Source organism: Felis catus, chromosome D4 (genome assembly GCF_018350175.1).
Source record: "Felis catus isolate Fca126 chromosome D4, F.catus_Fca126_mat1.0, whole genome shotgun sequence".
NCBI classification, from domain to species: Eukaryota; Metazoa; Chordata; class Mammalia; order Carnivora; family Felidae; genus Felis; species Felis catus.
The window spans coordinates 69638056-69650319 of NC_058380.1; the positions used below are offsets into that span (position 1 = coordinate 69638056).

General features: G+C 40.2%; 2 protein-coding genes across 4 annotated transcripts in view; one reads left to right on the top strand and one right to left on the bottom strand.

Annotated features, from left to right (window-relative positions):
- The first annotated feature begins 16 nt into the window (after positions 1-16).
- ABITRAM (actin binding transcription modulator) lies at positions 17-6518 on the top strand. 3 transcript variants are annotated; one of them, XM_003995736.6, is made up of 6 exons: positions 17-175; positions 1548-1599; positions 2308-2437; positions 5144-5220; positions 5302-5371; positions 5465-6518. In XM_003995736.6, exons 1-6 carry the CDS (start codon positions 97-99, stop codon positions 5600-5602), a joined length of 546 nt encoding a protein of 181 aa, XP_003995785.1. In that variant the 5' UTR covers positions 17-96; the 3' UTR covers positions 5603-6518. The 3 variants fall into 3 exon arrangements, with proteins under 3 accessions (XP_003995785.1, XP_006939410.1, XP_019671846.1); XM_006939348.4 differs by having other exon boundaries at positions 36-175; positions 1464-1599; XM_019816287.3 differs by lacking the exon at positions 17-175 and adding an exon at positions 262-437 and having other exon boundaries at positions 1464-1599.
- A 1705-nt stretch (positions 6519-8223) lies between these two features.
- CTNNAL1 (catenin alpha like 1) overlaps positions 8224-12264 on the bottom strand; it is a 63475-nt gene continuing 59434 nt past the window's right edge. The window contains exons 16-19 of the mRNA XM_023242544.2: positions 9629-9685; positions 9370-9483; positions 8620-8703; positions 8224-8483 (exon numbers count right to left, since the gene is read on the bottom strand). Coding sequence (XP_023098312.1) covers positions 8418-8483; positions 8620-8703; positions 9370-9483; positions 9629-9685 — 321 coding nt within the window. The 3' untranslated portion in view covers positions 8224-8417. The remainder of the gene's footprint in view (positions 8484-8619; positions 8704-9369; positions 9484-9628; positions 9686-12264) is intronic.

Here is a 12264-nt window from a genome sequence, read left to right on the forward strand (position 1 = left end):
CGTGGCCCGCGCGCCGGAAGTACGTCCTCGCTTCGGGCCTACAAAGAGGAAGTGCTCGGGTCCCGGAAGGCGGGGGTAGTGGCGACCGTGGTCGCCATGGCTACCGAGCCCGAGGCAGAGGGACCCGCAGTGCCTTCGCTCGTGGATCGTTACTTCACTCGTTGGTACAAAGCCGGTAAGAGGGGAACGATGTAGGTCTCTGTTCGGCCGCATTGGCCTGATGTTGTAGGGACGGTGGTGACAGATCATAAGCCACGGGCGCGCGCCCCGGTGCTTCCTCGCCACGTCTGGAGGAACTGGAACTCTCTGTTCCCTTCTAGACGGAAGGAATGGCAATTGCAGAGTCACGGGCCTTAAATACAGCCGGGCGCACTCTGGGGCTGGCGATGTAGTGCGAGTTCAAGGGTGGGTCGCTTGCGATAAGATACTAGTCTAAGGTGAGATCCCCACCAAGGAAGGGAGGGGCTGGATTGCATTCGCCGTGAGGGCCTGAAAAGCTTCGAGGGACTCAATCCTATAGCAGTGACCATACACACAATGATTTAAATGAGGTCGAAAACTATAATAGAGGCAGGGATGGAGAGAAGAGGTGGGTTCGAATAGAGGCATTTGGAAAGCAGAATCTAACAGTTTTACTAAAAGTTGCCAGTACCATACACGTGTCAGTTGGAAGTCGGTATCGTGTTGTACTGCTTTGTGTACACAGTACATATCAGTGGTGGGAGCATCGCTGAGGACTCTTCTCTAGGCCCTACTTGCTCCCTTTCATTCAGGGATAATAGGTGTACTCATTTTTTAAAGATTGTGGTATATAATTTTGTAGCCAAACTGAGGTGTTTCCCAGAATCTGAGACTTTCAGAGCTAACATCAAGACCGTCTTGGGTAAATCAGAAAGAGTTGGTCACTCTAAAATTGACTAACAAAACATATACTACTGTATTATATAGAGAATGCATTGCTAATGGCACTTTTTCTAATAGAAATAATGAGTGTACTCATTTTAAATATCCATCTATCTATATATAAATGTTTATTTTTGAGTGAGTGAGTGAGAGAGAATGAGTGGGGGAGGGCCAGAGAGGGAGGGAGACACAATCCGAAGCAGGCTCCAGACTCTGAGCTGTCAGCACAGAGGACATGTAGGGCTCAAACCCACAGACCGTGATATCATGAGTTGAGCCAAAGTCTGATGCTTAACCAACTAAGTCACTCAGGCATCCCTGAGTGTACTCATTTTCAAGTGAGGATGGAGCAAAATGGAGCAAAGAGTTAGCAAACACTTTAATATTTTTTTTCAATATATGAAATTTATTGTCAAATTGGTTTCCATCACAATCACTTTAATATTGAATGAATGATTCTTTCTGGGCCAGGGCCCTTTAAGTACTTTACAGGAAGCCTTTATGTATATCTTTTTGGGTAATAAAGGGATACCAAGGATCAGTATGTGTTCAATCTTCAGAATTACCTGTACAAACCAAAGAAAGTACCACACAGTGGGAGTAAATGCCGACCCACCAATCAACAGAGTCATTCATTCTTCTAGATGTCAAAGGCAAACCCTGTGAGGACCACTGTATACTACAGCACTCCAACCGGTAAGCAAATTGGGAATTTTAAATTATAAAAAAATGTTTCTGGTATTGTAGCCTGGTATGGTCTTGGATTGAACAAATGGTCATTAAATGATTATCTAACACTATATTGAAATGGCATTTATTATAAGAGTTGGGCTGACAAGAATGAGCCTTTCAGTGTCTACTCCAAACAAACTTGATTAACCAAACATCCAAATGGAGGACCCTCATGGAGAGGGCATGCCTTCCTTCTCATCAACCTCAGTGCTACCTAATGACTTCTAATGCTCTTCTTTTTTCTGGGAAGGAAATTCAGTCTCACTTATCCGCCCCCCCCCCCCCCCGCCTTTTTAAAAAAATTTTTTTTAATATTTATTTATTTTTGAGACAGAGGGAGACAGAACGTGAGTGGGGGAGGGGCAGAGAGAGAGAGGGAGACACAGAATCTAAAGCAGGCTCCAAGCTCTGAGCTGTCAGCACAGAGCCCAATGCGGGGCTCGAACCCACGAACCATGAGATCATGACCTGAGCCGAAGTCGGACGTTTAACTGACTGAGCCAGCCAGGCGCCCCCTCACTTCTCCTCTTTTATTATTGCCTTCCCGTCTTAGTTAAGTTCCAGCAGTAGCCAGAGGAAAATGGGGGAAAACAATAGCGTGAGTAGGAGTACTGTGTCGTATGAGGAAGAATTCTTCCAAATAACACAGCACCACATTTTTGCTCCTTACAGAATATGTGTCATCACATTGGCAGAATCTCATCCAGTTCTTCAAAGTGGAAAAACAATCAAAAGCATTTCCTATCAAATCAGCACCAACTGTAGTAGACTTCAGAACAAGGTCTCTGGGAAATTTAAGCGGGTACGTTCCTGTAATTGTCCACTTAAATCTCATAGTAGTCATAGTAGTGACAGATCCAGTCAGTCTTAGAATCCAGGGATATGTGCTCAGCATACTTCCCTGACAGTTTGATGTGCTAATTTTAAGAATACCTTAACCTTAAAGAAATTCTTAGACCAAAAAATTAGGTATTTCAGGAGGAAAAGGATTTGTCATATGTTCGGTTTTGTGCCACCATTCCTGTCACTCCCAGGGTGGAGGATGGAGAAGGCGGACCTTTGAAAGGACAACTTTAATACCAATATAACAAGATATTTTTGCCCCTTTAGTTTTATGAAGCCAGCATCTTGAGTTGTTTAAAACTTAGGTGACCAACTCTTCTTTAACATGTATTTTCAAATATAAATTTAAAAATATCCTGAGATAGTGGGGAAAAAAGTCTGAAAAAAAAATAACAGTATTTGCTCCTCACCATTTTCCATTCTTTCATCTTTGCCAATTTGATACAGATCCAGTCACCTTAGCACCTTGTAGCACCACACAGTGCTCAGTTGTAATGTTCTCTCTACCCTCTACAACTCTAGGCAGGGTGGACACATTTTATTAAAAGAGAGCATCACACCAAGGACAATTCAGTAACATACTGAAGTATCCTGACATAGCCACAGGATAGGAAAGTTTCAGCGGATGATTTAGCTCCTTTGTTTTCTGACTTGATACTAAGAGTTTCTGCTAATTACCCTCATCGTTCTAGGAGACCCTGTCTATACTCCCCTTTGTAGGCCTGAAATTCCCTAATAACATACCTTAGAAGTATTAATTTTTCCTTGCTCACGAAGCACATGGACTTAGAAAAGCACGAACCTTTCTTAAAAAATAAAGTCTGCAAATTACAAGTATAACAGCTAGTGCTTGTGAGGTTCCTATGATAAATCTTTGTCCAAAATAGTAACACTATTGTTACTGTTGAAGAATAGAGAAGTACCTAAATGTGGAACCCACTACAGATAAGATGTGATTGAATCTCAGCACTGCCAATCATTGATTCTCCCAAGGGAGGTGATACAAAAGGGGTCAAAACATTTCTGCTCTTTTAATACAGACCCAGTGATGGACACACCCTCAGGGACAAATCCTCAGCCCTCCTCGGGAGAAGTGAGGAGCCACACTGACTAGTATTTTGAAATGAAATACCCACGTGTGAAGGACTAAAGCCAGTTGTGGTAGCGTCTGTGTGCTAATGTTTTGAGTAGTAGAGAGGTCATGGAGAATAGCATCTTGACCTCAAATACCCATGTTCACTGTAGGAAAAATTTCTGGGAAAATGAGCAACATGTGAGACATGCATGCAGGGGTTCCCCATGAGCTTCCTTGTAGATATTTGTCAGAACCTCCCCCAGACACACCCATATAGTGGAGTACATGAAACAACAGCCATGCCTTACCCTTCCAACAGATGAATGTCAAAACGCAGTATTCTGGGTTATAGGATAATGGGCAAACTATTCTTATTTGCTACTTAAAACGTTTTTATTTTTCTAAACTTTCCTCAAAGTGAATTCTTTTTAATTAGAAAAATATAACTGCTTCAAGTAGTGTTAGTAATTAACCCTAATAAAGAAGTTCCTTTATCTAGTAAGTTCTAATATAAAAAATAAGTTAGGTCTTAATGAAAGTAACTTTGTATAATATTACTGTCATACTCTGTCATGTTGAATTTTACATTATTGCTTATTGATGGATTTTCTTACACTTTTGAAATCTTTACGTGGCCATGTGTAACTTTCTCATTTACAGTTGATAAAATACATTTTTTTAAGTTTTTTTTTTCTTTTTTTCTTTTGTTAATTTACATCCAAGTTAGTTAGCATATAGTGCAACAATGATTTCAGGGGTAGATTCCTTAACGCCCCTTACCCGTTTAGCCCATCCCTCCCTTCCACAAACCCTCCAGTAACTCTCTGTTTGTTCTCCATATTTCAGAGTCTCTTATGTTTTGTCCCTTCTGTGTTTTTATATTATTTTTGTTTCCCTTCCCTTATGTTCATTTGTTTTGTATCTTAAATTCCTCATTCCAGTCATACGATATTTGTCTTTCTCTAATTTCGCTTAGCATAATATCCTCTAGTTCCATCCAAGTAGTTGCAAATGGCGAGATTCCATTCTTTTTGATTGCCGAGTAATACTCCATTGTGTGTATGTATATATATATATATATATATATATATATATATATATATATACATCTTCTTTATCCATTCATCCAGCGATGGACATTTGGGCTCTTTCCATACTTTGGCTAATGTTGATAGTCATGTGTCCCTTCGAAACAACATGTGTTGATACCGCATGTGTCTCTTCGAAACAGCACACCTGTATCCCCTGGATAAATGCCTAGCAGTGCAATTGCTGGGTCGTAGGGTAGTTCTATTTTTAGTTTTGTGAGGAACCTCCATACTGTTAAAGTTGATAAAATATATTCTTCATCTTTAAAGTACGCTTTACCTCAGGTGTCTTAGTCTGCTCTTTGCCCTAGAGCCTACGATTATAGCTGCCCTATAGTAGGCACTTACATAAATGTTTGAATAAATGAATATTTTTTCTGTACTAAAGTCATTTTTATTTAAAACACTAGCTCCAGGAGTCCTCATTCTAACACTGAGGGCTGCCTCTCAAAGGAAAGTGAACACGTACACTACTTAATAACTTCTTCCCTTTTATTATCAGGGGGCACAGTTTCTAACAGAGCTTGCACCTCTGTGTAAGATTTACTGCTCAGATGGAGAAGAATACACCATATCTAGGTGAGTTACTTTTTAACCACAATTTAGAAGAAACAAGGGAGGTAATGTTGTTCTTCAAAACAGTTTTTTTTTTTAAAATAGCTGTGTCAGAGGACGGTTGATGGAAGTGAATGAAAACATTCTCCATAAGCCATCTATTCTACAAGAGAAGGTAAAGTGGGGAGAAAAAAGTATGATCCCATCCACATACTTTTTACCTGATTTTACACATCTGACAGTACTAAATCTTCTATTTCCTTTCTAGCCATCCACTGAAGGCTACATTGCAGTTGTGCTGCCCAAATTTGAAGAAAGTAAGAGCATAACAGATGGGTTACTGACACAAAAACAGTATGAAGAAGTCGTGGTGAGGCGCATCACTGCCACGACAGCCACATCATGAGGACCGCAAAGGAGTAGCACACAGCGCGGCATGCGCACACTTCCCTGGCCTGAGCGATCAGAGCTCTCAAGACCCAGCACGTGTGAAGCATGCTTCACACCCAGCCATCCGCAGACACGTCTCATCTTAAAACTTAACCTACTTTCCTGTCTTTGTCTTGCATAACAAGCCTCGGTTCCTGTTTGGTCCTCTGTCCTGCCCATGTACTCACTCAATTCTCCTTTTGCTTTTACGTAACAATCATCAAGCAAGGGGTGTTTTTTTGGTTTTCTTTTTATTGGATTAAAAACAAACAAAAGCACTTTGAGGAAAATTTGGACAAGACACCTATGTTTTAAGTAGCAAAGTAAAAATAATTTCCCCATCATCCTGTCACCCGTTGGTGAATACTACATTTTGACACACTTCTGTTTGAAATGTTATGGCATGATCATTGTTTTTGCCTCAATTTTCCCTCAGTTTGAAGTTAAAAAAAACAATTGGGCCTTTTTACTGAATCTTTGTCTGACGGACGCTACCGAAAATGCTAGTGCCGCCCCTTCAGCCCCAGCTCTTCTCCCTCTAGGTTGTAGGGGAGAGGCAGGGTGTAGACTATACCCCCTCTGCCCCTTACACCTCTGGGGTGGCCTTCCTCTCTGCAACCAAATCGAATGGAACACTGTGGCTTTCCTAAACGACGGAATCAGGAAGAGGCTCTCCTAGCGGGGAAGTGCGCTGATAGTGTTGTAGTCGCTCAGTCTCACGCTCTAGCTACGGGGTAGCCGGCCAAGAGGTTGCTGTAATCCCAAGACACACATGCCTTTGCATGGAACAAAAACTTTCACATCATCTAAACTAAAAACAAAACTGAATAATGGCTTAAGATTGTGTCTTTATTTACACTAAATTTCAAATAAAAGGGCTTCTTAAATTGTAATTTTTTCTTCAGCGCTGCAATATGTATACATTTAAAGATCTCTGTAAATAAAACAGAAGATTTAATTTAATACAGAAGAAATCGCCTTACTTGTGAACTCCTTTGCATGCTCAGGTTTCTCTTCAGATCGCAGAAATCTTTCGCCTTTTACTTGTGAATTCCTTTGGTTTGGGATCCTCATGCTGTTGAAGTCATGAGTCATCCCTTCCTCACCCCACCTGAACTTAGCAGAATATTCTCACTTCAGGAACGTAAAAGTATTCTGTAAATCTACAAGTTATTTTTAACTCACAAGAAAAACTTCTTGACTTGAGTGCCAGCATGACTATCCCCTAAATATACGCACCAGACACAATATAGGTGGTAACTCTACAAACACCTACATCAGTGGTGCCGTGAAAATCTAAGCACAAACGAGCAGATCCCCATTTTGAGTAGCTGAAGACACCATAAAACAAAGATACTAAAGACAGTAAATAGTAATTGTGTGTGTGTGTGTGTGTGTGTATACACACTGTGTGTATGTATGTAATATACACATATGTATTTTACATGTAACATTACCTCACACTGTTCTCCCATTACTTCCCTTGTAGTTTTCAAGAATATTTTGGTTTCAGGGCATAAAAACCATGCTTGATAATTTTATACGGGGCACTGACCAAGCTGAATGTATCCCATTTTCTCCTGAAGGCTTACAGTAAGTTTAGTTTCCTTCGATAAAATAGTGGCTAGCTAATTGGTAGCACTGCGGTTCTTCAGGATCTTGTCAATATTGATTGTGATGGATGACCCAGATAACGATCATCAGACAAGCTTATATAACTACCACCATTTGGCAACTGACATGTCCTATCAGATTTCAAAATGAATTTCAAAGCACTGGGATATAAGCACTATCAAAAGAGTTCAAAACGAAGTTTACCGTAAGGACAGAACATATAAACCAGATCCTTCAATCAAAACCCCACACCAAACAAAAACAAGAAAAGCTTTAAACCCTAAAATTAAAAAGATGTAAGATGTTTGTTGTTTTATAATGAACATTCCAAAGGCACATATACAAAATGAACGATTATTCAGAATTTATTTTAAAACCTCTCGGTTCCTTTACTCTCATGTTTTCCATTCCATCAGCACAGAAAAGGATAGTTCAAAGACTATTTTTTTATACCAGTAAGATAGCCTTAGGATCCCAGCTCATATTGAAGCAGACTGGCCAGCTATGGTGGAGTGATGGAGTGAGAGCCATCTCCTAGTGAGCTCCTATAGGATTCCGTGGAGTGAGCTCCATGACCCTGCGTTTGGGAATGAGGGAGGGACACATGCAGCCCAAGAGACACCTGTGCTATGAAATGCGTGTTAAGAGAACAAATGTGTGCTCGTAGCATGGATGATCTGTGACAGGACAGCAAAGAGGCCAGTCACAATTGGTGCACAGAGCAATTGAAGAATCCACAGACTTAAGGAAACCCCTGCGTTCACCCAGTCGACTATATTTCTGCTGAAAATTAGTGTTCTAGATGGTAAGCTTAAATAAAAAGAGAAAAGAGGAGATTAAGGTATTTTAGGCCAAAGGTGAGCACATATTCAAAGTAGCTTCTTTGGATTAAACTGTCATTAAGACAGTTGGGATATTTGGTTTGACTTTCAAGAATGTTGTTAGTGGCAATGTGCCATTTTAAATTCACACCACAATTAGGAATCTAGAAACTACCATGGCATTTATTAGTTGTCAAAAAGTTTCACAATCACTTTCAAGATCAGAAAATAAAGCAAGATTTCATTACTGCTTTCTTTATAAAATTGTTGAATTTCTGAAAATATAAAGGATCATTTGCTTTTTTAAAATATCAGCTTTGCCACATGCAGTTCCAGAGATCTGCCCCCAAAAGCTTCTCAAGTTTTACCATCCATGGAGTCTTTATTGGTAACTGAGACCCATCTGTTGTTTTCCATCTGAAGCTGGAAAGAGTGAAGGCAATTAGTTTCTCCTTTGCTTTTACAATAAAAATTACAAAATTAAATAGTAACTATTTCTTTTGCATTTTCCTTGAAACTAGTTTTAAGATGTGATTTTCAGACAGAAAAATTATCTTACCTTCTTCAGCAGTTTATAGCAAAGCGAGAGAAGTTGGACCAAAATAGCCATCATGGATCTTGTCTTCGTAATACACTTATCAACCTATAATGACAACAGCCAAGCAAATCAGCTTCTAGAAGGAGTACTTCAGAAGACTGTGTCACTGATTTAGTTTTAAACTGGTAACATTTCATTATTATGGAAATCTAAAGGATCTTAAAAGTCATAAGGATTAGGGCACAGGAGCTGACCTGACGCCCCAGAATACAAGTGCAGGACTGCCATCAGGACTCATGCCTATTTCATGGAGCCCCAAGGAAGAGTGGATGGAAAACCAACCAGTTCTATTTCGAGTTGTTTAGGTGCTTTTTAAAACACTCCAAATAGTGGCAGCGAACCCCCTACTTTGTAACTTCTGGCACTCTGCTTTGTTGGCAGAGGCTTAAATTCCCCAAGACAAACAACAGGAGCCCCTACTCTGAGGAATTTTGGCCCTGGTTAGACATGTGATGACATCAGGATTTAAGGGTAGCTGCTCAGTGTTGTGGAATTAATTATGTCCAAAAAGCTAATTTAGTGAACCTAGTGCTCCCCGGAGTCTGTTATAACTACAGATGATAAATGATTCTTAGAATCAAAGCCTGAGAAATGGAAGTAAACTGCCCTTCTGTGGGTAATAACACTCTTTGAAAAATGGGCTAGAAGCAAACCTGGTTAAGTGTTAAAGTTTCTCAAGTGTCTCCCTGAATAACCCACTCTGCCTTTTACCTTTAGAAACACTTGATTTTGCAAAGGTGTCTTAGTTATTGTCTGGAGCTGGTGGCATAAAGGACTTAGTTTGTTTATTTCCAGGAGAAGCATAAGCTTGTCATCATCTTTCAGCTGAAAAATAATTCAGGAAGTTATAATAACTTCAATAAAAATCATCATCTTTTAAACCCTAAATACCCTTATACCTTAATAATATACCCCCACAGTGGGTATTCACATCACCACTATCACCAAGCAGGCAGATCTGTTGCATTACCTGTTTTGAGAAAACTTGCACGTTTGAAGCAAGCTTTAAGCCCTCTTCAGCAAAAACCTAGTGGAAAGAAAAAGTATCACTACTTAGATGTATATCTTATGGATAGTTCATAAGAAATATACTCATGGCTAATTGTCATATCTGTCATGGAACTCCTGAAGTTTTTCTTCTACCCAGGAAACACAAGTGTTCAACTGTATTCAGAAGATTTCCCAGACCTGATGCAGAATCAATCCCTGGAGACTCTCCTCTACACCTGGAAACCTCCAGTTGCTCTGGAGGGCCATACAGACACATGACACTTAACCATACAAATTATGTCCAGGCTCCCAGAAGGATCTGGAGCTCATCTTATAATACCCCAACTATAAAAAGGTGATGAATTGTAGAACATGAGATCAAAAGGGTTAGGACTTTCCTACTTCCAGCTAAGCAAGATAAAATTTGTCACCTGTACACATTCCTTAACCAGCCATTTGAGAGGACCTGTTCAGATCAGTTCTTGAGTATTCACCATGCATTTTATAGTTTAATGAATTGAACAGGATGATGGCAAAGAACAGTGAAAAATAAGGTTGGACAGATAGGATTAGGAATATTTAGGATGATTATTTTTAAATGGTAACAGAATGTTTCAGAGTAAGAGACACCAGGGGAGAAAAGGGTGGGAGACTTAGCTTTAGGTGACAGCAGATGAGAACAGGGCAAATGTGAGGGTGGTTTGTGAAGAAAAGTAACAAGCCTTGGTAATGAATTAGATAAAGAACATAAAGAGAAGGCAATACTTTCAGGGTTAACCTTAACCCTTTATCCAACAGCCTTAGCACCTTGCTATCATTGGATGAACTGATCTCAAGGTCAAAAATCCTTCACTCCCTTATCTTTTAAAAGGGAAACCAGTGAGTTTTATACCTAGATCCTAACCAAACAGAATGACTCACTTACCCATACATTCCTCATTATCCCACATTACCACTTTCTGGTTACATCTCTTCCCTTCTGGCCCACAAACCTCTCGGGAGCAAGATCCATGTCTGTCTCCTGGAGTATCGTGGTTTTACAACCAACTTAAAGCCAATGACTTTCAAATCTCTCTCTCCATTCTTGAACGATCCTGACACCAGTCTTTTATATACTACTTGAACAAAACAGAATGCTTGATTTCCAACCTCTAAATCTAGTTTTCTCCCTCAGTGTTCCCTAGCTAAGTAAATGGCAATACCATTTACCCTGTTAGTTAAACCCAAAACCTTTAAAACCAAAGTCAGATCCTGCCACTCAGGATCAAAACCCTCAGTGGGTTTTCCATCATACTTGGAAAATAAAAGTTAAAGTTCTTCCAGTGGCTACAGAGATGCCATAACTTTACCACTTTCCTTCTGGCTCATTCCATTGCATCCACACTTGCCTCCTTATTGTTCTTCAGATCCCTCCAGCCTACCCCAACATCTCAGGGCCTTTGCACTTGCTCTGTTTGCCTGAAATATTCTATCCCCAGATAACCACCCTACTCACTCTCTCACTTCATTAATTACTCAAATGTTACCCCCTTAGAGGTCTTTTCTTGTCACCCTCCTATCACCTCTTTTTATCTTTTATAATTTTATCTCTAAATGCTTATATATGGACATTGTGTACTTAACTCTCTACTGTCTACCGCCTCCCACTAGAATGTATGCTGCAGGGCCGAGGGCAGCAGTGGCTTTGTTTTGTTCTCTTTTCTCCAAACAGCACTTACCCCCAGGATCTGACACACAGTACAAGTTCAATAAATATTTGATGAACACTTCACGTCCACCAGTTAGTAGTCAATTCAGTAGACATTGGTTTAATGAATAAGCTCACACAGGAAGAAGGTGACAAGTAGATCTTTTGCAGTGAAATATCCCTTGTGGTATGGTAGGACTTCGAATGGATATGAGCCAAACTGAACAGAATGAATCCAGAATTTATTAAAACTGTTTTAAGGGGAATAGCTCATTTATAGTTGACTTTACAAAAAATACATACAAGAAATGTTACAAGAAATGTTCTCTATGAGTCTTCCGACTCTGATGATGATCACCCTCCCAAGGTGAAATCCCTTTCCTGACGGGGCTCAGGTGGCAGCACACGGGAATACCAAAGGAAACCATCAAAGGTGATAGAAACTGCACATTTCAAATGCAAGAACGCCCTTCGTTCCAGAAAAGCAAACAAACTAATGTGAGAGTTAGGGAAAGTAATCTAGCAACCCACTTGCCAATCTAAAGCCTCTACGTGAAGGAGGGGAATTTGAGATGGGCCTATGTGGACTTCCACAGATACACAGAGGCACAAGGGTGGGTGCGAGAATGTCTGTCTCTTCCTGAATGCCTTAACTCAGCAGGGATGTGAAAGGGAAGAAGGAAAACTGTACCAAGCACTCTCTGTCTCAAGCATATGACAAATGCTTTCTCATGTGTTGTTCTCATGCAATCAATATCATTCATCCAATCCATTAATGAAGAGGCCAAAAAGCCATTCAGGAAAGCATGCAGGATATGCATCTGCTAACAAGATACTTTCACCTCCTTAGGAAAACCTAGAATTACTGTTATTGCACATACTGTCAGCAAAGCCCATTCTGCTATATCCCGATAATATTTGAGTTTTAC